General features: G+C 44.5%; 1 protein-coding gene and 1 long non-coding RNA gene across 23 annotated transcripts in view; one reads left to right on the top strand and one right to left on the bottom strand.

Moving 5' to 3' along the window:
* Nbr1 (NBR1, autophagy cargo receptor) overlaps nt 1-20,696 on the bottom strand; it is a 28,641-nt gene that overhangs the window by 3,320 nt on the left and 4,625 nt on the right. For 6 of the 22 annotated variants that reach the window (XM_017597321.3, XM_006247324.5, XM_006247323.4 and 3 more), the window contains 19 exon segments: nt 17,686-17,748; nt 16,846-16,864; nt 15,171-15,193; nt 13,190-13,387; nt 12,204-12,281; nt 11,567-11,784; nt 10,931-11,098; nt 9,841-10,050; nt 8,818-8,977; nt 8,451-8,741; nt 7,048-7,197; nt 6,525-6,600; nt 5,944-6,054; nt 5,543-5,707; nt 5,236-5,310; nt 3,384-3,798; nt 2,006-2,097; nt 1,300-1,357; nt 540-645 (listed from right to left, as the gene is read on the bottom strand). In XM_017597321.3, coding sequence (XP_017452810.1) covers nt 540-645; nt 1,300-1,357; nt 2,006-2,097; nt 3,384-3,798; nt 5,236-5,310; nt 5,543-5,707; nt 5,944-6,054; nt 6,525-6,600; nt 7,048-7,197; nt 8,451-8,741; nt 8,818-8,977; nt 9,841-10,050; nt 10,931-11,098; nt 11,567-11,784; nt 12,204-12,281; nt 13,190-13,387; nt 15,171-15,193; nt 16,846-16,864; nt 17,686-17,748 — 2,676 coding nt within the window. 22 annotated transcript variants of the gene reach the window in all.
* The window catches only part of LOC134480878 (uncharacterized), a 25,378-nt gene extending 4,682 nt beyond the window's left edge, over nt 1-20,696 (top strand). The window contains exons 3-4 of the long non-coding RNA XR_010055813.1: nt 5,163-15,001; nt 15,119-20,696. This is a non-coding gene — a long non-coding RNA (uncharacterized LOC134480878). The remainder of the gene's footprint in view (nt 1-5,162; nt 15,002-15,118) is intronic.

The raw sequence follows: 20,696 nt of genomic DNA, 5'->3' as shown, positions 1-20,696 counted from the left end.
TTTTATATTTTCAAATTTTATTTTGAGAAAAGGTTTTACTACATAGCCCAGGCTGACCTTGAACTTGCAATCTTTCTGTTTCCTGAGTTGTTGGGAGTACAGGTGAGCGCTACCAGCATTAAAATACTTTCCTGGGATATACTTGCTTTGTGCTTCAGGCTTCAGTTCAGATACGAACTCCCAGGAAGCCTTGGACCTAGTAGGGGGAGACGCACTAACACAGTGTCCTGTCCTGGAAATGTGTATGCTTTGCTAATTCCCTTTAGTAGTGTGACAGAACTGTGTGTCTTACACACCCTGTCGTACCTACACTACACTGTTGTAGAACGCTCGGTATATGTATTAGGCCTTCCACAAATCTTAGGTTCTTTTCCTTTTCTCCCCAGAGTGACTTGATTAAAACGCTAGGAAACGGCAGGGCTGTGTGTTCATTAAAGAGAATGTTTACACACAGTTATTGCCAATCCAGACAGAAAGACACTGCCATTTGCACTAGTGACTAAGGGGCTGAAATTAAGGAAAAGAAACCACACACTGACCTGTGCAGTGACTGGTGGCCCAGAAAACAGGGCCTTGTACGCAGAGGCAGCAACAGACAAAGCCCCTTTCACCAGTCCTCCAGCAATGCTGCTCCCATTGTGGTGCCTACAGAGGAAAACCAAATTATCTCCCCAAATAAAATCATGACCTTACAAGATAATGTGGGTGCTATTCTCAAAAGAAAAAAAGAGGTATCCTTAAAAGAAAAAAAATCAGATGTAAAAAAGAGAATGAACTGTTTTCATAGCTACAGGTCTTGGTTTGCTGCAGGGCTCTGGCTCGGCTGACAGAAGACCTGAGTACTGCAGGAAATGCATGCCCTAGTTACCACACCAGCTTTCCATCCCAGCTGAAAATTAATGTGGTCCTGGGCACCCCTGGACACCAGCCATCTGTCTGCACATCTCAGAGAAAACCTGGCAAAGGAAATGTGTTTTTTCTGGATTCTGATCTGACAGGGACCAGAGAGGCAGCTGTATCTAAGAGAAAACAGGTAGACGCAGCACCCGGGGCTTGACCTGCCTGGCTTCCTGGGCATCACAGGTAAGGTGAATTTTAGGGTAATCCCTACAAAGTGAAACATTTAAGCACAAGCTTTAGCTCTTTGTCCAGTGGTGCACATAAGCTTCAGAAGAAAGACAAGGAGGAATGAGGGTGCTCCTTCCTGTGCTCTGCACATGCTCTGAGAGGCTCATTTAAGCAGAAGCAATGCTGGGAGGTCTTCCTGCTTCTCAAGAGGAGACTTCACAAGGTCTTTACCTTGAGTGGTCACAGCTCTTCTGTCGGCTGTTTGCGAGTCCTGTTGAGCCTCTGGGCTCTAAAAGCAAAAGAGCTGTGGTTAGCTGCAGCACCCACACGCTATTACTGAGGCAGGCGGCAAGTTAATGGAGGTCTGAAGTCTTCTTCCTCCTTTCTTGTCCTCTTTTAAGTTTTAGAAAGTTCTGTGGGTGATTTAAGTCACCGAGGAAGACAAATTGTCTAGAAATGCTATACAAGAGGACATCATTGAGTAGAAAACTAATTCTCTAATCCTCTAACTCTGATGTGTTAGTTCTGTTTTAGCTTTGGCACTTTTAGAAAGAGGAAGCGACAATGAGTGGGGAACCTCCTTACTGCTCCTTCACAGTACTATAGTCCTGAGACCTCTAATGAGGGGACAGACCTGCTGGCACCACAAACTAGCTGAGCTGCTGCATTACTCTGCTGAAGCAAAGTAAATCGAGCTGGAGCCTAGGCTGGCCTGCTTCCAAGGCTGCGCTCTCCCAGCACAGTGCAGTGTCTACCTCTGTAAGGTTTCCAGATACACTTAAGGGTAGAAACCCCAGCATGAGGGAGGAATACAGAAAGAGGGAAGAGGGAATGTCTCTGAACAAGGCCACGATCTCAAAAACATAGAGCCTGTTGATACCTGATATCCGCTAGAAAGCAGCAGAGGGAGGGAGGCGAAGATCAAGCGTGGCATTACCTCCTCTGACGTGATCGGGGACTGGGAGAACTTCTTGGATGGTAACTGGTGAATCCACTCGTGGTGCCTCATACTGTCCACAAGGGGCGCTCCTTTAGAAAGAAAGAGTATTGGAGCTAAGTTGAAAAGTAGTGGTATGAGAACAGTAAACAGTGCAGCAGTGCTGGATTCTGTGGGCTTCACCTTTCTGATCCCATCACATGTGAACTTGGCAGTGTGGTCAGAAGGACTGCATTCCACTCTGATTTCTTTTTTTTTTTTTTGGTTCTTTTTTTTTCGGAGCTGGGGACCGAACCCAGGGCCTTGCGCTTCCTAGGTAAGCGCTCTACCACTGAGCTAAATCCCCAGCCCCCCACTCTGATTTCTTTAGCCACAATCCAGCTAGAGAAACCGGCTTCATTCAGGCCACCTCCCCCTTCCTGAGCATTTCGTACTATAGTCAGGGCTCCCACATTTTCTTTTCTTTTCTTTTTTTTTTTTTTTTAAATTTTTTTATTTACTCATTTATTATATATAAGTACACTGTAGCTGTCTTCAGATACACCAGAAGAGGGCATCAGATCTCTTTACAGATGGTTGTGAGCCACCATGTGGTTGCTGGGAATTGAACTCAGGACCTCTGGAAGAGCAGTCGGGTGCTCTTAACCACCGAGCCATCTCTCCAGCCCAAATGTGTAGCCCAGGCTGGCCTCGAACTCGTGATCCTCCTGCCTCTGCCTCCTTCAGCAAATCCTACCGGTGTGCGCCACCACAACCGGCCACATTTTCTATACTAGTAGGCGAGACAGTGGCCCAGACGCATTAGAGACTTACATTCTTTCTCTCTGGGTTTGTGGTATAGATCTGTAAGTTATTTAATTTCATAACTGTTCTCTGCTTGTTGGCACACGGAAGAGGAGAGCTTTTCTGTTGAGCCCAGGCCCTCATGCTCTTCAGGCAAGTGCTCTAACATGGAGCTAACTGACAAATCCTTCCCTATGTTTTTGTTACATTCATTCAATTTAAGAAACAAAATGTAAAGGGAAGATCCAGAGATGTTTATATTTAAAGATTTTCCTCTTAGTTATAAAAAAATCAGTAGACAAGGGTTGGGGATTTAGCTCAGTGGTAGAGCGCTTGCCTAGGAAGCGCAAGGCCTGGGTTCGGTCCCCAGCTCCGAAAAAAAGAACCAAAAAAAAAAAAAAAAATCAGTAGACAGACTATGCTCAGGGAAGGTCAACTAAAACAAACATTTGTTTAAACTTCAAATTTACAGATGCTGAGAAATCTGAATATGACTTTTATTCATCTAAGTTTAGGTTGTAGAAAAAGAAAGGTTTGAGGTAAAGCTGGTCATTCCAGCTCTGGAGAACAGGGTGGCTGAGGTGCTGAGCAGTACCTGGACAGTGCTGCTGGAAGTCCTGCCACTTCTGGGACTAGAGGCACTGTGTCCAGATGCTGTGAGGTCGTGAGGATGTCACTGATGCTCTGCTCCTTTGGCTGGCTCTCCCTTTCCGGGAGTCTCTCTCTAGCCTCAGCTGGTTCCTGCCCAGACTCGATCCCAGGTTCACCTTCAGCCCCTCGCTCCAGGCCTGGCTGGGAGAGCGCAGAGCTGTACATGGAGTCCCCCAGGGGGCGGCTGGTATCAAAGCACTCAGGCAGGATGATGATATAATCTTCAGAGGAAGCAGAAGACTGACTCTGAACTTCTTCATCTTGGACATCCTCTTCCTCAATGGCTTCTTCCTCAGCAATGTGGACAATCTCCTCCCTCTCATCTCCATGTGGTCCTTCTTCAGGCAAGGCAAATTTCACTAAAGAATAAAAGTAATCACTGTGAAGGAAGTGGCTTGGCAGCAAACGTCAGTGCTGTTCTCACTTGGTAAAGCTTGTGGATCACGAGCTAGCACAAAGGGTACAGTGGAAAGAACCAAAGGAACGGGCTGTTTCTGGACTGTACTGTTTCAAGATGACTGAAACAGCCACGACTGTACTGTTTCAAGATGATGCCAAAACAAATAGCTGGGAAGTCAACAGAAACAAGTGTGTGGGCTGAACCAGCCAGACTACCAATGAGCAATGTGAGTCCTACTGTCCTCTTTTTCTCTTTGTTGTGGAAGTTAAAAGACTGAGACAAAGCTTCACCAGAACTGGTGAGCTAGCTATCAGGGCCAGAAAAAGGAGTCATGTGGTAAGCACTTTAGGTTGTCGGCCTGCTTTCCTTTATCTTGCAGTAATTAAACAACTGGTTTATCCTTCTACACCTTTCTGCTATTTGTATGGATAAAAAAGCATTCATTTTTGTGTTCACTTTAAGCAAAAATAGGAAAATCATGTTTAAAGGTATATGCAGGTCAAATTTCATTTTTCTTTGGTACGTGTGATGCATTCTCATTATACATGTATGTGTGCATGGAGGCCAGGTGAGGACATCAAGTGTCTTCCTCATGGCTCTCCCTCAACTTAAAGCTGGCCATTTTGGCTAAGCTGGCTGGCAGTGAGCTTTGGGGAATCTGCCTATCTCAGTTCCCTGATGCTGGGGTTACAGGTAGACAAGGCTGTGCTTTGCTTTTAGGTGGATACTGAGGATTGAAACTCAGGTCTCTTTGTTTACAGAGTAAGGACTCTTACCCACCAGCCATCTTCCCAAGCCCTCACATTTGGTAATTTTGTTACGATGTACCAGAAACTGAATTTTTTGGATAGTTTTTGAGACATATAGAACTGGCTCTACCAGTCTGATACTAGCAGTCTGTTCTGAAGATCTTGTGCATGCTTGTGCACAAGTGTGCAGGTAGATAAATGAGACTGTATGAAGACTAAGAGGAGGTCAACACTGGGTGTAGTTCCCCAGAATCCATTCCCTCATCTTTTGTTTGAAATGGTGTTTCACTACATAGCTGGCCTCAAACTTAAGACAGATGTGCCTACATCTGCACCTTGAATCCTGAGATTAAAGGCGTTTGTAAAATGTCTGTCCATCTACCTTATTTTTGCAACAGGGTCTGCCACAACACCTGAGGTTTTATGTGAGTTCAAGAAATGGAGCTGAGCTCCCGGAGCTTGTAAGACAAGTTCTCTATCGACAGCCACTCTCCAGAACCATGAAGGCATTTTTAGGGAAGCATTTAACTCTGGGGAACAGTTTGGCATTCTTGTGTTGCCTTGCACTTTTCAGATTGCTGTCTTGGGAGAAAGGAGACAACTCAGCTGCCAATGAAAGCATCTGCTGAAGCGCCCTGTCAACTTACAGGAAGAATCCTTTCTGCAGAATCCGGGCAGCATAAGAGGCTGCTGTTCTTCTGTGGAATACAGCTGTAATTCCCCTGGGAGAGGACAGAAGTGAGTTAGGGTGACTTCTTTGTTCTTTTTTTTTTCCCCGGAGCTGGAGACCGAACCCAGGGCCTTGCGCTTGTTAGGCAAGTGCTCTACCACTGAGCCAAATCCCCAACCCTGACTTCTTTGTTCTTGGTGCTCTAGTAAGAATGCCAGCATAGTCAGAAGCCAACCAAGATCAACCTCCCTCCCCTCTCAGCAAGGAAATATGGGGACACTCACTCTGTGGGGACCTCTGCCTGCAAGGAGGGTTGTGGTCTGGAGCAGCATCCAAGGTTAGGGATCGGATTACAGTCTCACACACAAATTGGGTCCCACTCAGGTCTTCCTCCGTTTCTTCGACTGAAGCAGGGGTCTCGGCCTTTCTCTTTGTTAATACAGTGGAATCTGAAGGACACACAAAGCCCATCTGCCCTTAGTGTCTGAAGAGTTGGGAGCTCTCACCAGTCAGTGCATCCTAAGCCTGGGTGAGGGCAGAGCTGCTCCTGCTCTCATGAGACTAGAGAGCAAGGGATGCTATGCGACATCGATTTGCTGAGGTAAAGGTAATGAGGAATGGACGTGTGAGGACAGGTGTGAGTGGAAAGGGAAAGTACGTGCTTTACAGACATTTAACCCCTTACCAGGAGATGCTTTCAATCCCGCCCCTTCACTCTCTTCCTGTATCCGCCCCAAGCCTGGCTTCTCTATTAAAGGGCTGTCATGCGGCAGAGGAGACATGCGGGGAGTCACATCTGGAGAGTGAAGACAGGAAACCATCAACCGAGAGAGCATGACATCGTAACAGTCAAGTGTCCCAGAAGCAGCATTCTGTAGGTTTCTTGCTTCCTACAGGGTTACAATAAACCCAAATATGCTCCACCACCTGTCACATCATGAAGAGCTTCTCTAGATCACCAGGAATGCAACTAGCTCTGGCTGATCAAAGCTGGGCCACAAACAAGGAACTAGCCTAGAAAGTCAAAGCCAAGATACAAAACTATGAGTAAAGGAACAAAGGGAGAAAAATGAAGAAGTGGTCCCTTTACAGCAAGGCAGCCCTGCACACACTTGTACTGTGGTACTGACAGACAACAGGGAGAGGAGGAGATGGACCATGGGTATAACTTCACTGTCACACACAGCATGGGAGGAATCCTCGCCCTCTAGGGCCACAGACCGTAATGCCAACACCTAAACAAGATGAGCGAAGTAACAGTCTTACCCACAGGGGTGTTGTGTGGCACTCTCTCCAATTCTTGAACAATGTTTATATCCAGCAGTTCAAAGGACAGCAGGTCCTAGAAAAAGAGATGGTCAAACACAAGCATTTGCAGAACAAGTGGGAGCCATGTTCTTTTATGACTGGACCTTCAGGTTTCCTGCATATTGCCTGGATTCAATTGTTCAAATTCATGTCCCCCCTCAACCAAGTGATTAGAAGACTTAAAGGGAATTTGGTGTCTCAAACTCTAACTGGCAGGGGGAGAGGAAACTTGGGCGGGCAAGTGAAGTGGGCTAAGATTCTGAGACCACTGGAGGGAAGCTGTGGGGAAGCACAAGCCTGGCTTCAAGCTCAGGAGAAAACAGTTTAGAAACTTGCTCCATGCCTCACTGGATGCTAAATCCAGTCTGCCCATCTGTAACTCCCCAGAACCATGATGGCTGTGCCACCTTCTCAATAACAAGGTGCAAGCTCTTTCCTCAGTACTCCTCTTTCTGCCCTTGTCCCTCAAAACGGTGTTTACCTGGGCAGTCAGAAGGTCCACGGATGGAATGTAGAGCTCCCTCTCACTGGCAGCATGTTGTGTCTTCTGTGGGGCACTGGATCCTGTCCCTTCTGTCTGCTTTGTCACCTCACCCAATGGAATCTCTTCTTCAGCTAGAAGAAAAGCTTCCTATAGGGACAAATAATTGGGACATATTTTAGGACCTCAACAAAGCTCAAGCACCAGGCTGATAAGGTCATCCCTAAAATAAAAACGCAGCAGAACCTTTACATTAACATTTTTTATTTAATTTAGGACTTCTAGAAAAGCTGCAGAAACAGTGAAGAGTTCAGACACTGTTCCTTCACCTGCCATCCTCTACAACTTGATAAAAGTACAGTTAGCCCAAACCAGGAAATTAACACTGGTTAGCTCTAAGTTCAAACAGTAGAGTCTGCTCCACTAACAAGAAAGTGACAATGGACTGCAGCAAGCAAGTAGGTGACAATGTCCTTAGAGCTCAGGGATACTCTATAGGAGGTGAGTGTGAAGGAGAAAAGCTACCAGGAGTTTACCAGAAGCCCAGGCTGCCTTTCTTTTCCTGGTGCAGTAAGCACCATCACATACAAAAGCCCTCTGGGACGGCCTAAGCACCCTAAGGATTGTAAACACCTTGAGGATTAGGCCAAACACCAGCATAAAAATGTATTGTAGGGAGAAGTATCCCCAGAATCTGGTATGTTAAAAGCCTGACCCCTAGAGCCTGCGTTGGTAGTGCATGGCTTTAATCCCTGTACTTGGAAGGCAGAAGCAAGTAGATTTCCGTGAGTTTGAGACCTGGTCAACAGACTAAGTCCTGGTCAACTACACAGAGAAACCTTGTCTCGAAAAACCAAGAAGAAAGAAAGGAAAGAAAAGGCTTAGCTTCCCTAGAAGCAAAGCATTAGTAGACAATCTTTCTGAGGTGTATCCTTACATGAGAGCCTTAGGTCTGGTCCCTTCCTCTTTTTCTTGTCATCTTGGGCCTGAGTAGCGTTTTTTGGTTTTGTTTTGTTTTTTTGCTGTGCTGTATGTTCTGTCAGTACATCCCAATACCCCGACTAGGGGCCTGAAAGCACTGGAGGTGCCTAATCAGACAGGAATCTCTGAAATTGAGACCCAAACGGCCCTATCTCTTTAGAAGTTAACTATACAGTATTCTGTCACAGTGATGGGAATTCAGAAACAGTAAACTGTCAGGAAATCTGCAAGAATAACAAGCTACCAGTGAGTTCTTTTACATTCCGGTCCCTCTCTTGGTCCCTAGGAAGAGCTAGCCTTGAACCTGCAATATTCTTGCTTCAGCCTCCTGCAAGCATGGACTCCAGGCATGTGCCACAGCTCGACGTTCCTAATGACTGAGGAAATAATGTGGTAGACCGGGCCAACAGCTCAGTGCTCACCTCTTGCTCACAGGTGAAGTCATCAGCTTTGCTTGAGCTAATCCCATCCCTTTCAAGGTTAACAGGGCTCTCAGAGGAAGGAAAAGGATCCACTATGATACTGCACCAGACCCGAGGCCCAAACTGCTGGCCTTTGTGAGAGAGACGCCAATGCGAAGTGTATGTCCCCTCCAAGGTTGGGGCGATGAACTCCACAGACACCACCCCGATGTGTCCAGCCTTCAAGCAGGGAACCAAAACATCCTTCTTCTCTGTAGAAGCCAGAGTCAAGTTTCCCCACATGAACTTGAGCTGAAAGAACAGGAAGAAGCTTGTCAGCTGTGCTTTCTGCTCCTGCCTATCCCCGTTTTTACATTTGGGGACGTACCTTTGTGTCTGCGCTCCACTTCACATTCCCTGTGTTTTTCATCCTCCAGTGTTTGATAAACTTGGTTCCTGGCTGAAGATGAGTCCCATCAGGCAAATTCTCATCCACGAATGCTGCACTGAGTGTTGGCATAACTGGGGCACAGGGCTGCAAAGGAAGCCTGGACAGAGATGCAGACGGTTAGTCACTTGCGACTGGTGTGATGGCCTCTGAACGTGTCACACTGTGACTCCAGATAAGCGGATACTAATACACTTGACTTAACTACTAACACTATTTAGGCTGAGCCTGTGAGAAGGCTCAGCAGGAAAAGGTGCTTGCCGTGCAAGCCCAGAGACCTGAGATCAATCCCCAGAATGCATAAAGGCCGAAGAAAGAGACCTGACTCCATCAGCACGCATGTCAAGGACACAGGCCCTGACGCATTCTCGCGCACACGCACACACACACACTCAAATTCCATAAAACAAAGGCCATAAAACAAAGATATGCTGCCTAAGGTTAATTATAAGTGTCCATAAATATAGGGTAACTGCAAGTGTTCATAAATACAACTGGAGATTTGCTCCTTGGTTCCAACCCTGCCAGACTGCCTCCAGAAAAGAGAAGTCTGAATTATCCCTGTTCTAAGCCTTATTAGTTTCTTGCTTTCTGAATGAGGCATCAAAGCTGAGGGTCAAAAATAACCCCTGAGGGGCTGGAGAGCTGGCTCAGTGGTTAAGAGCACTGACTGCTCTTCCAGAGGTCCTGAGTTCAAAATCCGGCAACCACATGGTGGCTCACAACCATCTGTAATGCGATCTGATGCCCTCTTCTGGTTTCTGAAGACAGCTACAGTGTACTTATATATAATAAATAAATAAATCTTTAAAAAAAAAAACATCCTGAACCAGCCCGGAAGACAATGGGAAGCTTAAAACAGGTGGGTGCTCGGAGACACAGCAGGGAAAGCAAGGGCAGCTAAAATCCCTGTTTCAGAGAGCTGGACCGGAGGCCACATCCCTGCCTTGGCCCTGGACTTACATGAGGGTGTTAGACTGCAGCAAGCTCTCAGGTCGACCCAAAGGCGACTTGGGACTCTGGAGTCCATGGATTGAATTCCACAAATGAATCTTCCGGTGGAGTTTCAGCTGCTTTTTAAGCTCTTTGACCTCTGCCTTCCGCTGTTTCTTCTCAGCCCGCAACCTTTGCTTTTCTGCTTTCACAAAATTCTTATCCACCTGCTTTTGGAGCCTGTGGGATAACGAATGAATGCCTTAAAACACAGAAAGCCTGAGGCAGGCTGGACTGAATGCACGTCATCAACGTTAGCATCTAGTCTCTTAATTTACTCATCATTTCCATTTGACGAGTCTCAGACAACTGTTTCATTATCACACATCAATTGAGAAGGAGCAAAAATACAGAGACTATTAATAATTTTGTGATACTATATACTACCACTGCACTTTTCTTTTGTTATGAGACTATCTTGCTATGTAGCTTAGCCTGGCCTAACACTCAGGACGGTTCTGAGTGCTGGGCATTACATCTGATTTTTTTCTCACCTGAGACAAGGTTTCTCTGTGTGCAGCTCTGGCTGTCCTGGAACTCACTCTGTAACAGGTTGGCCTTGAACTCACAGAGAGATCTACCTGCCTCTGTCTTATGAGTGCTGGGATTAAAGGCAGCTGGCCAGATTTTTAAAAGATTTATTTACTTTTAATTCATGTGTATTAGTGTTTGCTTGAATATGTATGTGCACCACATTGTGTCTGATGCCCACAAAGGCAGAAATGTGTGTCAGATCCCTTGGAACTGGAATTACGGATTGTTGTGAGTTGCTAAAGTGGATGTTGGGAAGTGAGCCAGGGTCTTTGGCAAAAGCAGCCAGTGCTCTTACCTCTTACCATGAGATATCTCTTCAGCCCACTCAAATATTTTCATCATCAGTACTTTGTGTCAACAGAGTCAAGAAGCCAAATGGGGGGCTGGGGATTTAGCTCAGTGGTAGAGCGCTTACCTAGGAAGCGCAAGGCCCTGGGTTCGGTCCCCAGCTCCAAAAAAAAGAACCAAAAAAAAAAAAAAAAAAAAAAGAAGCCAAATGGATGAGCAGCCACAAATATGGCTTTACCTGACTTGTTCCAAAGCAGCAGGCAGACGAGGAGTGGGATACTTTGAGTAGAAAAATGGCTCAGAGGAAATCACAACAGGTCTCCGAAATTTTAGCAAAATGTGGTTAGTGTCATGGGAGTAAGGTCCAGCTTCACAATCTTCACAAATGTTGTAGGATGGGCAGAGGCTGTATGAAAAGACCAACATAGTAAAAATTTCGCAGCAGGAAGTCCCTGAAGTAGAGAGGAACAACCCAGATTAAGCTTTCATTTGCTCCATTACCAGCTGGGTGGAGACTTTTAATTGCCTCTAGGCGATGCTGAGGCCTAAGTTCCTCATTAGTAAAATGAGAAGATAACTCCCACTCACACCTATTCCATGAAAGTTTGTGGAAAGAAGTAAGATACAAGAACATTTTGAACTTGAACAAGGGGGTCTATCCTTAGTGACCTAATTTGGCCTGATGCTGATAATCCAAATGTGTATCTGAATGGCACTCTGAATAGTTCCAAGACCACAAAGGATGTAAATGAGGAGTGGCTTGTGCTTCTAAATCAAAGCCACACTGCCTAAGGCTGGAGAAAGAAGACTCACAGCTTCCCCTAAACTTCCCAGAATGCCAGTCGGCCACCGCTTCTGCCCAGGAACTGCTTACCTACACTGGTAGCGCACACCGACGATCCTCTTTTGGCAGTGGCTACAAGCAATATGCCAGCTGAACTGGTTCTCTGGCAAAAACAGGGTTTCCTCCTCTGAAATAGGCATTGAGACTTCTGAGGGTGAGGAACTGAAGGGTGGCTTCTGGAGGACAAGCTTCTCCTGCAACCTCTGTTCAAGCTTCTCCACCGTTTCCTTCACCACTTGTTCTCTGAACTACAATGTAGAACAGAAGGTAGGGGAAACTCAGTTCCAGCACCAGGAAGAGTGAGAAGAAATGGACCTTCCCTGTCTCTGGGTGCACGTTAAGGACATGGCTAATGGCTACTGGAGGAAGGCACAGCAATGTAATTAACAGGTCTCATCCTCATGAAGTGACTCTTTCCTCCTTGGGATGATTCTGTGAACTTGTCCTTTTCAAGGACAGAGATCTGTCTGTCCCCTCACAAACTTAGAACTGGGTGGTCTCTTTTTATGACGCTTCAGGCAGAGGTTAGAACTTCCTTCACCAGATCTGCTCTATGTCTGGAAGTCACAGCTGCCACTCCCCTGCATCAGAGGCTGCAGTCATCTGGGTTCAGCTTTCTACCTGTGCCAACGGTGCTGCTAAAACTCAGGTCAGAGAGGACACTCACCATCTCCAGGTAGCTTGTAAACCAGTCTGGGGGCTTGTCTTGAGGCTTGTCGGTGTCACAAGGAACAGGTGAACGTGCCTGGGAGAAAATACAAAAGAAGTTACTTTTTCTAAATTTTTCTAAAATGTATTATTTCTTTACCAAATGTCAAAAGCATGTAACACACAAATTTTTGAGAAAGAATACAGAAGAAAATCAAAATGTGTATTCTAGTTTCTTTCCTTTCTCTAGAAGTAAATCAAGGTTGCTAGTTTCAAAAATTCAGATCCAGATGGTCACCTTAATACCCAAGTTGTTGTGTACATGAGTATGCAGTGTGTGCATGTGGAGGCAGTGTGTGCATGTGGAGGCAGTGTGTGCATGTGGAGGCAGTGTGTGCATGTGCAGCTTGGCTGTTATCCCTTAGGTACTTTTTTTTTTAAACTTTTTGAGGCAGACTCAACTCAGTGGCCTGGAAACAGTCAACTAGGCTATGCTGGCTGTCCTGTAAGTCCCAAGGATTCTCCTGTCTCTGCTTCTTCAGTCCTGAGATTACACATAGGTATGACGCATGGCTTTTATGTGAGTCTGGGCACATATGTGGCAATCGGAGGACAGCACTGGGCGTTGGTTCTCACCGTCCACCTGTGGGAACTAGAGCCCGTCTATTGTTCATTACTGCCATGCCAAGGTGGCTAGCCGGTCACCTTTCAGAGATTCTCCTGTCCTTGCTTTCCATCTTGCCATAGGAGCACTTAGACACATCAGGGTTACAACATGACACTATGCCTGTGAACTGGGGGGATTTGAACTCGTGTACATGCTGGCAAACCAACTCTTTACCCAGTAAGTCATCTTTCCAGCTCTTTGGAGATCACACTCAGGGTCTTGTGCTTTCAAGCTATTTCCCCAGCCTCCTTGCCCAAATCTTTGATGACTATTCAAATGTTATATAAGACAATGAGATGTAAGGTTAGACTTGGACGGATAGGCCCATCCTCTCGTACCTCTGCTGTAGGCTCCTCTGTGGTCTTCATATCTGATCCCAAGACTCTTACCAGCGAAGAGTAATGTGCGAGTGGCTTCTTCCCTGTCCTGGCAGTTGCTTGTTTTTCTACTACAGTTTGGGGGAGCACTTCATCTACAACATGGCACCCTTCGTGGACTTGCATCTGTAGTTGATTTCCTTGCTTAATGTTAGCCATCTAAAAGTGTTACAAGAGCATGTCACAAAATGAAAACACATCATGGTTCTCTTTTTCCAAATGAAATGTCAAAGCGCTGGAATGCAGAAGTATGGTGAACTGTGCTGTAATTTTTGTTTGCATTTCTAAGTGAAGAGGCTGAACACCTTAATTAAACTTATTAACTCTTGAGGTGTTGACATGATGCCACACATGGAAAATTAGCACCTAGCATTTTATGATCAGTAGTAACAAAATACTGTATACTAAGAATACTCTAGAAAATTACCTTTAGGCTATAAAAAGTATATATGAGACAAACAAATTTCAAATTTAGCTTTGGGACCCATTTCTAAGATATCTCATTATAAAAGTACAAATATCCCAAAATCAAGTTTAAAAAATATGAAGCATATCTTATTCCAAGCATTTTAGATAAGGATAGTCAACCTCTATTAATATCTCGCCTGATGCTTGTCAAGAATATCAACTACAAATGGCTTTATTAAGTTAACATTTGAAGAAATTGTTAGGTGAGATTTTGCCATCTACTGGTTCTTCTTTAATTACTGTTTGCGTAGTTTGACCTTGTGTCTGCCTGGGTTGCCCTGGCTGGCATAAAGCTTGAGATCTTCCTCTGAGGTACTCCAAGTACAGGTGTGCAGTACCTGTTAACTGCTTGTTCTGTAAGGCATTAACTCTAATCTCAGCTTTCTAAAAGACGAAATTACTTCCAGACTGGTACTAATCATGGAGACTTAAAGCTGTTCCCTATAGCTGAGCACTTACTTTTCTCCTAACCCAGTATTTTAGAAAGCAAGCTTAAGTCATTGTATCTTTGTGAAGAACGTCTTCCTAATAAAGTATTATGGAAACCCCAAGAAGCTGTTTGGTTTTCATCAAGTTATATAAACGTTTAAGAAAAATTAGGGACTGAATAGCTAAGAGTCTAGCCCCCTGTGTCCCAAAACTGTTTTCCCTTTACCCATCTTTATGCAATAGTCTTAAGATTCCTATTAGGATGGGATATTGAGCACTTGTTTAGCACGCACCAGGGCCTGAGTTAGAGCAGCATTGCAAGAAAGGAAAAAAAAATCACCTAAAATTTCCTGTACAAATATATTTTATTTGAAACTGGGTTTTGTTCTGCTGCCCAAGTTATCCCTAAACTAGGCTTAAATAATCCTCCTGCCACCTCCTTTTTTTTTTTTTTTTTTTTTTGGTTTTGAGACACGATCTTGCTACACAGCCTAACTGGTCTTTGAACTCGATGTCCAGGCACCTTGGCCTCCAGAGTGCTGGGATCACAGAAGCGTGCCCCATGCTCAGGGCTGCTGCTGGTTCTCTTCTTCATGTCTGAGTGCTGTCTGCCAGAGGAGGGCATCAGATCCCATTGCAGATGGTTGTGAGCCACCATGTGGTGATTGCTGGGAATTGAACTCAGGACCTGGAAGAATAGCTAGTACTCTTAACGCCTGAGCTATCTCTCCATTCCCTTGGGCTTCTTTTTAAGATGGTGGCACTAAGGCCGGCAATGATTAGAAGTGCCTGCTGCTGAGTCCCTGCCCTACTTAACAGACGTCCTAGCAATAGGTGTCATTCTGCTTATTCTTAGTACTTTCCAGGGGAGTTTAGGTTTTTTTTTTTTTTTTGGACTTTTTTTTTTTTCCGGAGCTGGGGACCGAACCCAGGGCCTTGCGCTTGCTAGGCAAGCGCTCTACCACTGAGCTAAATCCCCAACCCAGAGTTTAGGTTTTAATAAGTATCTTTCAAATACTTGAAAATAATACGAAGTAAACATTACCTTAAGTGCTTCTTCATATTCTCCTAAAGGGACAAAAACAAAACAGTGGGATTTTTGGTTTTTGTTTTTGATCAGTTTTACAATTACACTGAATATCATCTACCCTACAATTTTTTGCTTTTTTGGGGGTGGGAGAGTCTAGCTATGTAGCTTAGGCTGACATCAAACTTACAATCCTTTGTGTGTTGGGATTACAGAAGGGTCAGGCTAATTCTATAGTTCCAGTGTAAAGCATAGAGACTATCAAATTCTTAGAATCTTCATATATAGACTCCCTTCTTATTATATGGTGCTCTTCCTTCTGGTCATAACAAGATTTCATCCCTGGCCTCTTCCCCTATAGCTATGACAAACCAGAGCACAGCAATATAGTGGTAGCCAGGACTCTGGCAATGGAGCTATGGTTACTCCACTGAGGTGTCAGGAGACCCTTGCCTGAGATTCCATTCCTTTCCCTAGCTGCAAGAGGTCTGAGAGATGATAGCCTATTTACAGAAGTGAAGGACGGCTAAAAGCAGGTCTCCATGATGCAGTAAGATGGCAAACCATGACGGGGTGGGGCCTTGCAGTGATCTACCTGTTTGGGGGCCTCCCAAACTCCTGTACACAACTCTGCTCTGCAAGGAAGTGCAACAGACTCACGGCTTCCACCGGGCTGGCTTTGGGGAGATTATACTTTGATCTCTTGTTGGCGCCCACCTGGTGTGGTGTCTCCTCTGAAGTTCTTGCAACAAGATCCAGAGCTGAGAGCAGCTAATACAAAGAATCTTCCTCTTCAGTCCCTCTGTGCTGCTCTAGCCTTTGAAGTAAAAAATATCAACCCAAACCCCCTAACTACACTTTGTGAAGCCCAAGATTCAGTTAAGCTCCTGGACTATGTGAAGACTATCATTTTACCTGGTTCACATAAGGTTGTAGGGACGACAATATGGACTACAACCAAGTATCTGACAAACAGGGACATGACTTGTCTAAGCATTGATAGTCACACATACGCCAGGTCAAAAGCCTGCAGCACCAGCAGAATGAGTTGTGTGTGACAACTAGATGTGAACCACTTTCAGAAGATCGGCATCCTAAGTATCATGTTGGCTAAGACCTGCCCTTATGATCCATACACATGTACTGTCTTCTATTAAAAACACTGGCATACAATAAAAGTCCCCTGTGAGGCTGGGGACGTAGCTGAACTGGTAGGGTGCTTGCCTAGAAAGCACCAGGCACTAAGTCTGATTCTCAGTATTGCATACAGTGGGGTGGAGGCCCAAGCCTGTAATCCAGTACCCAGAAGGTGGAGGCAGAAGAATCATGTTGTTCAAGGTTATCTTAGGAGTAGAAGTAAGCCAGAGATACCCTGAGATAACCTGAGAGTCTGCCGCAAGAAGAAAAAAGAATCTCCTATAAAACTAAAGCCACAGGTGACCGGGTACAACATCGGTTTACATTATACCAAATTCTACTCTAAAATGTGTGCTAGGGAAAAACAGGATTTAGATGGAAACACCTCAATGGGCAGAGTAATTTGTTTTGAAACAGGGTTTCACTACGTAGTCCAGATTGCCTTTAAACCAAGGATCCTCCTGCCTCAGCCTCCTCAGTACTGGACTTAAAGATAAATATTGCCATGTGAGGCAAATTTTAAGTAAAGCTAACAGGATTTTTCTCAGGAACTTACCTTGACTATTGATGGATATCTATGAAGAGAAAAAAGCAACAGTGAATTCTGAGTCTCATCACCGGAGCATTTTGTTAACTAGGACCAGTCAGTCTCATGGCAAACTCCCAGGTCAGGTGGTCAGCATTCCTACTACTGCTTAAATAGCGTGCTCTGTTTTATCTCAGTGGCATTAACACGTAGCATAACGTAGGCCTAGGAGCATGGATCTGGGGCCCCTACTTCATTACTTTTGTGCCTTTGGGCAGGATTCCTGCCCTCAGAGCTTCTGCTTCCTTATGGCAAAGTGAAGACGACGTGGTACCTGACGACAGTAGTGCTAGTCTAATGCACTCAGACCACTTCCTAAAGCTTCATCATCATCAACTAAATGACGGCCTAGCTATAGTTAGGTTCTTCCTCTGATATCCTTCATGTTACTTTCCCATTTCTCAACTCCAGTTCAGATGCCAAGAGTTTTTGTTGTTGTTGCTGTTTTGAGACAGGGTTTCTCTGGCTGTCCTAGAACTCGCTCTGTAGACCAGGCTGGCCTCAGAGATCCGTGTGTCTCTGTCTCCCCACCCACAGTCTTCATGAAGTACGCAACTATCAAACACATTTAAACTATGAGGCAAGTGCGATAAAACTATTATGAGCTTTTTCTTTCTTTTGTTCCCCCTGCCTCTATGGCTCTCTGAGACAGTTTTTTGTTCTAAAGTCCAAGTTGGCTTAAACTTCCCAAGTACTGGAAAGACAGGTGTGAGCCATTAAACTGGGCTTTATTCTGAACTTTTAAGCTCCATACCACTCTGGAAAGATCCCTGTTCTACATATCTAATAACGGGTTCACAGATACTTTACCTCCTCATTTTCCTCATCCAGGTATTTTATTTGGATAGTATTCAGATCAAATGAAACTTTTACCTGTAAATCAAACAATTGGTTCAGTGTATCTCACTATATAAGATTAAACATTTTAACTTTATTTTATTGATTATGAACTTTCCAAACATTAACATGTATTAGCGGTAATGGTGGAGCTGGGAAGAATGCTGCCTAAGCCAAGAGTAGTGTGGTAGAACTTGTGGACCTTTCCAAGACCACAGCTCTTGCAGCCTGCAGATAGCAGCCCATGAATCTCCAACTTACATATCGCGGCAAAGCCTCCTGAACCCAGAGCTCACCAATTTGGCTAGTCTAGTTAGCAAATTTGCTTCCAGGATGCCCTTTATGGGCTTCCTAAGTAACAACGTTACATTTGTATGGGTGGTGGGAATCCAAATGCTGGTGCTCACATCTTTATGGCAAGGGCTTAGCCCAAGGAGCCCTCTCCCTGGCCCTTATGTTCACTCTTCTGTGATGCTGGGGATTCAATGCGGAGCTTTGTGGATGCTAACTGAGCCCTTCACTAAGGTACACACACCTTAAAGTAGTTTTAAAAAACAACTACAAGCAGACTAAAACATCTGCAAGTGGTAATAGATACAGGGGTAATACTTCTAACACACACACAAAATCACGAAAACGGACAGTAGGAGGAGTAATCCAGTGGCCCAATGCAGGACACAGAGGCAGGTGGATGTCTGTGTTTTTTAGGCCAGCCTGGTCTACATAAGAAGTTCCAGAACAGAGAGATTTACAAAAAAAAAAAAAAAAAAAAAAAAAAAAAACCACCAAAAATTTTAACAGATTAACTTAAGTAAATACGTGTACAGAATTTACAAGAGGAAATAGAATGCCTAATATAAAAACATATTCAAACTAACCACTGCCAAACAATGTAAACAAAGAAATATGTGATATATTAGGGTGGTAAACAAAAAAAATTTTTTTTTTGAGACATGGTTGTTTCTCTGTTTAACAGCTCTGGCTGTCCTGGAACTCAGAGACCCACCTGTCTTTGCCTCCCAAGTACTGGGACTAGAGGTGTACACTACTACTTGGTGTGAACATTTTTGAAGCTGTAATGTTCAGTGTTGTCAAAGATTTAGGGCAAGGAATGAAGCTCAGCGGCAGAACACTTCTCTAGCATGTGGAAGGCCCAACGTTTGACCTCCAGAACCACAAAATAAAAAAACAAAAAACAAAAAAACAAAAAAAACCCAAACAACCTTCAAGGCTGTAAGTCATTTTTCTGTTCACCGTTATAATCATTCTGTGAAACAGTCGGCAGCTACCTATTAAAGTGTTTTTGATTTTATGTGTTTGGGTGTTTTGCCTACGCATCACAGGAACGCCTGCTGCCTGCACAGGAAAGAAGAAGATGGCTGAGGTTCTGGGCTCGTGAGCTGCCACATGGATGCTAGAAATCAAACTGGTCCTCTGGAAGAGCTGCCCCTGTTCTTAACCCCAACCCCTATCTATCACAATTTAAAATCAGGCTAATGAAATGGCTTAAGTAGTAAAGTGCTTGTTGTACACAAGCCTACTAACCTGAGGTTGAGCCTCAGAACTCACATAAAGGTGGAAGGAACACCCCCCCAACCACCACACACCCCACACCAATTTTTTAAAGTTCATCACCTTTGGATAAAGTCTACTCTATAGAACCAATGTAAGTTATCCATACTGAGCTATCGGTCCTGTCTACTTTATAATGAGAAAAGAAAGAAAACCTGGGTGGGGAAATCAGTAAGTAATGGTTACATCCACAGTGTTCAGCAATACTAACACCACCGGGGACTCAGAGCTTTCAAAGACTGAGCTTTGCTGTGTGTACTGATGAGGAACTATTTACTGCTGGGCAAGGACAGCAAGATGCAGAACACTGTTTCTGTATGACCAGATAACTGCACAGACGAGGAACTGTGTGTGGGTAAGTTCCTCGGGCTGTTTTCTCTGCTTACTTAAAGGAGAAGTAAACAGCACATGCAGGATAGGAGTTTGTGGACAGATATTCTCTCCTTACATGTTAAGACTCTTTCATGCCTTATAATGGGCATGTAATACACTTTTATAATTTAAAAATTTCCAACAGAAGAAAAGGGCAGGCTGTCCGCTCACCCAACTGCTACAGAAAGGAAGGTATCTGCTGCTCACATCATTTAACAAGTGCACTGCTTGCTCAACAGCCACCTGCCTGGGGCAGCATGGAGAGAAATTGCTGGAAGGCAGGGAACTCGACTGTAACATACTGGTTCTTCTCTAAAATTTCCTTCCTCCTAAAGCTACCCACATAGATTACCAGGTAAAAACATATTTGTAACCAAAAATGGTTACATTAAACACAGATGTCCAAGTAGTAAAACATTGACCATGGCAGGCCCACAAAACTGGAAGAGTACAAAGGGCAAACCAAGATGAAAAAAACTATTACCAAATCAAGGAACAGAGACGCTGCTGCGTGAGCACCCGAGGGAGTTTTTGCTTTTTGCCAGTTCCGAGACAGCCAACCTTTGACCCAGCAATAAAGCAACTGGCAGGTCTTGCAAAACACAAGTTACATCCTCGTCAGGTAACAAGCAGCAGCAGCAGTCTCCTCTCCAGCCAGACAACACCCCCACGGCCTCGCTGTTGGGGAGGACAGCCAAATTTATCCCTCAGAATGTTCCGAACCTTAATTCACTGAAAATATAATTTTACGTCATACAGTAGAGAGAACCAACTCCCAAAACTGTCCCAGACTTTTGCTCTCACAAAAAAAATTTATATATATATTTCTATGTATATATATATATATATATAAACTTTTAAAGATGTTTAAAGGAACATAGTTGTTTCTTCCCTTTGTCCTGGCACATATCCTCTACACATACTGAATCCCTGTAAAAAACAATTTTCCAAGGTCCAGAAATGCATGAAATAAATTGCTCAAAATAGCTATATTTTGAAAAAATATCTGTTTAAACCATTGAGAAACAGAACAAAGTGGT

Source organism: Rattus norvegicus, chromosome 10 (genome assembly GCF_036323735.1).
Source record: "Rattus norvegicus strain BN/NHsdMcwi chromosome 10, GRCr8, whole genome shotgun sequence".
Taxonomy (NCBI): domain Eukaryota; kingdom Metazoa; phylum Chordata; class Mammalia; order Rodentia; family Muridae; genus Rattus; species Rattus norvegicus.
The sequence above is the reverse complement of the archived record's forward strand: the minus strand, read 5'-3'. Positions and strand labels throughout refer to the sequence as shown.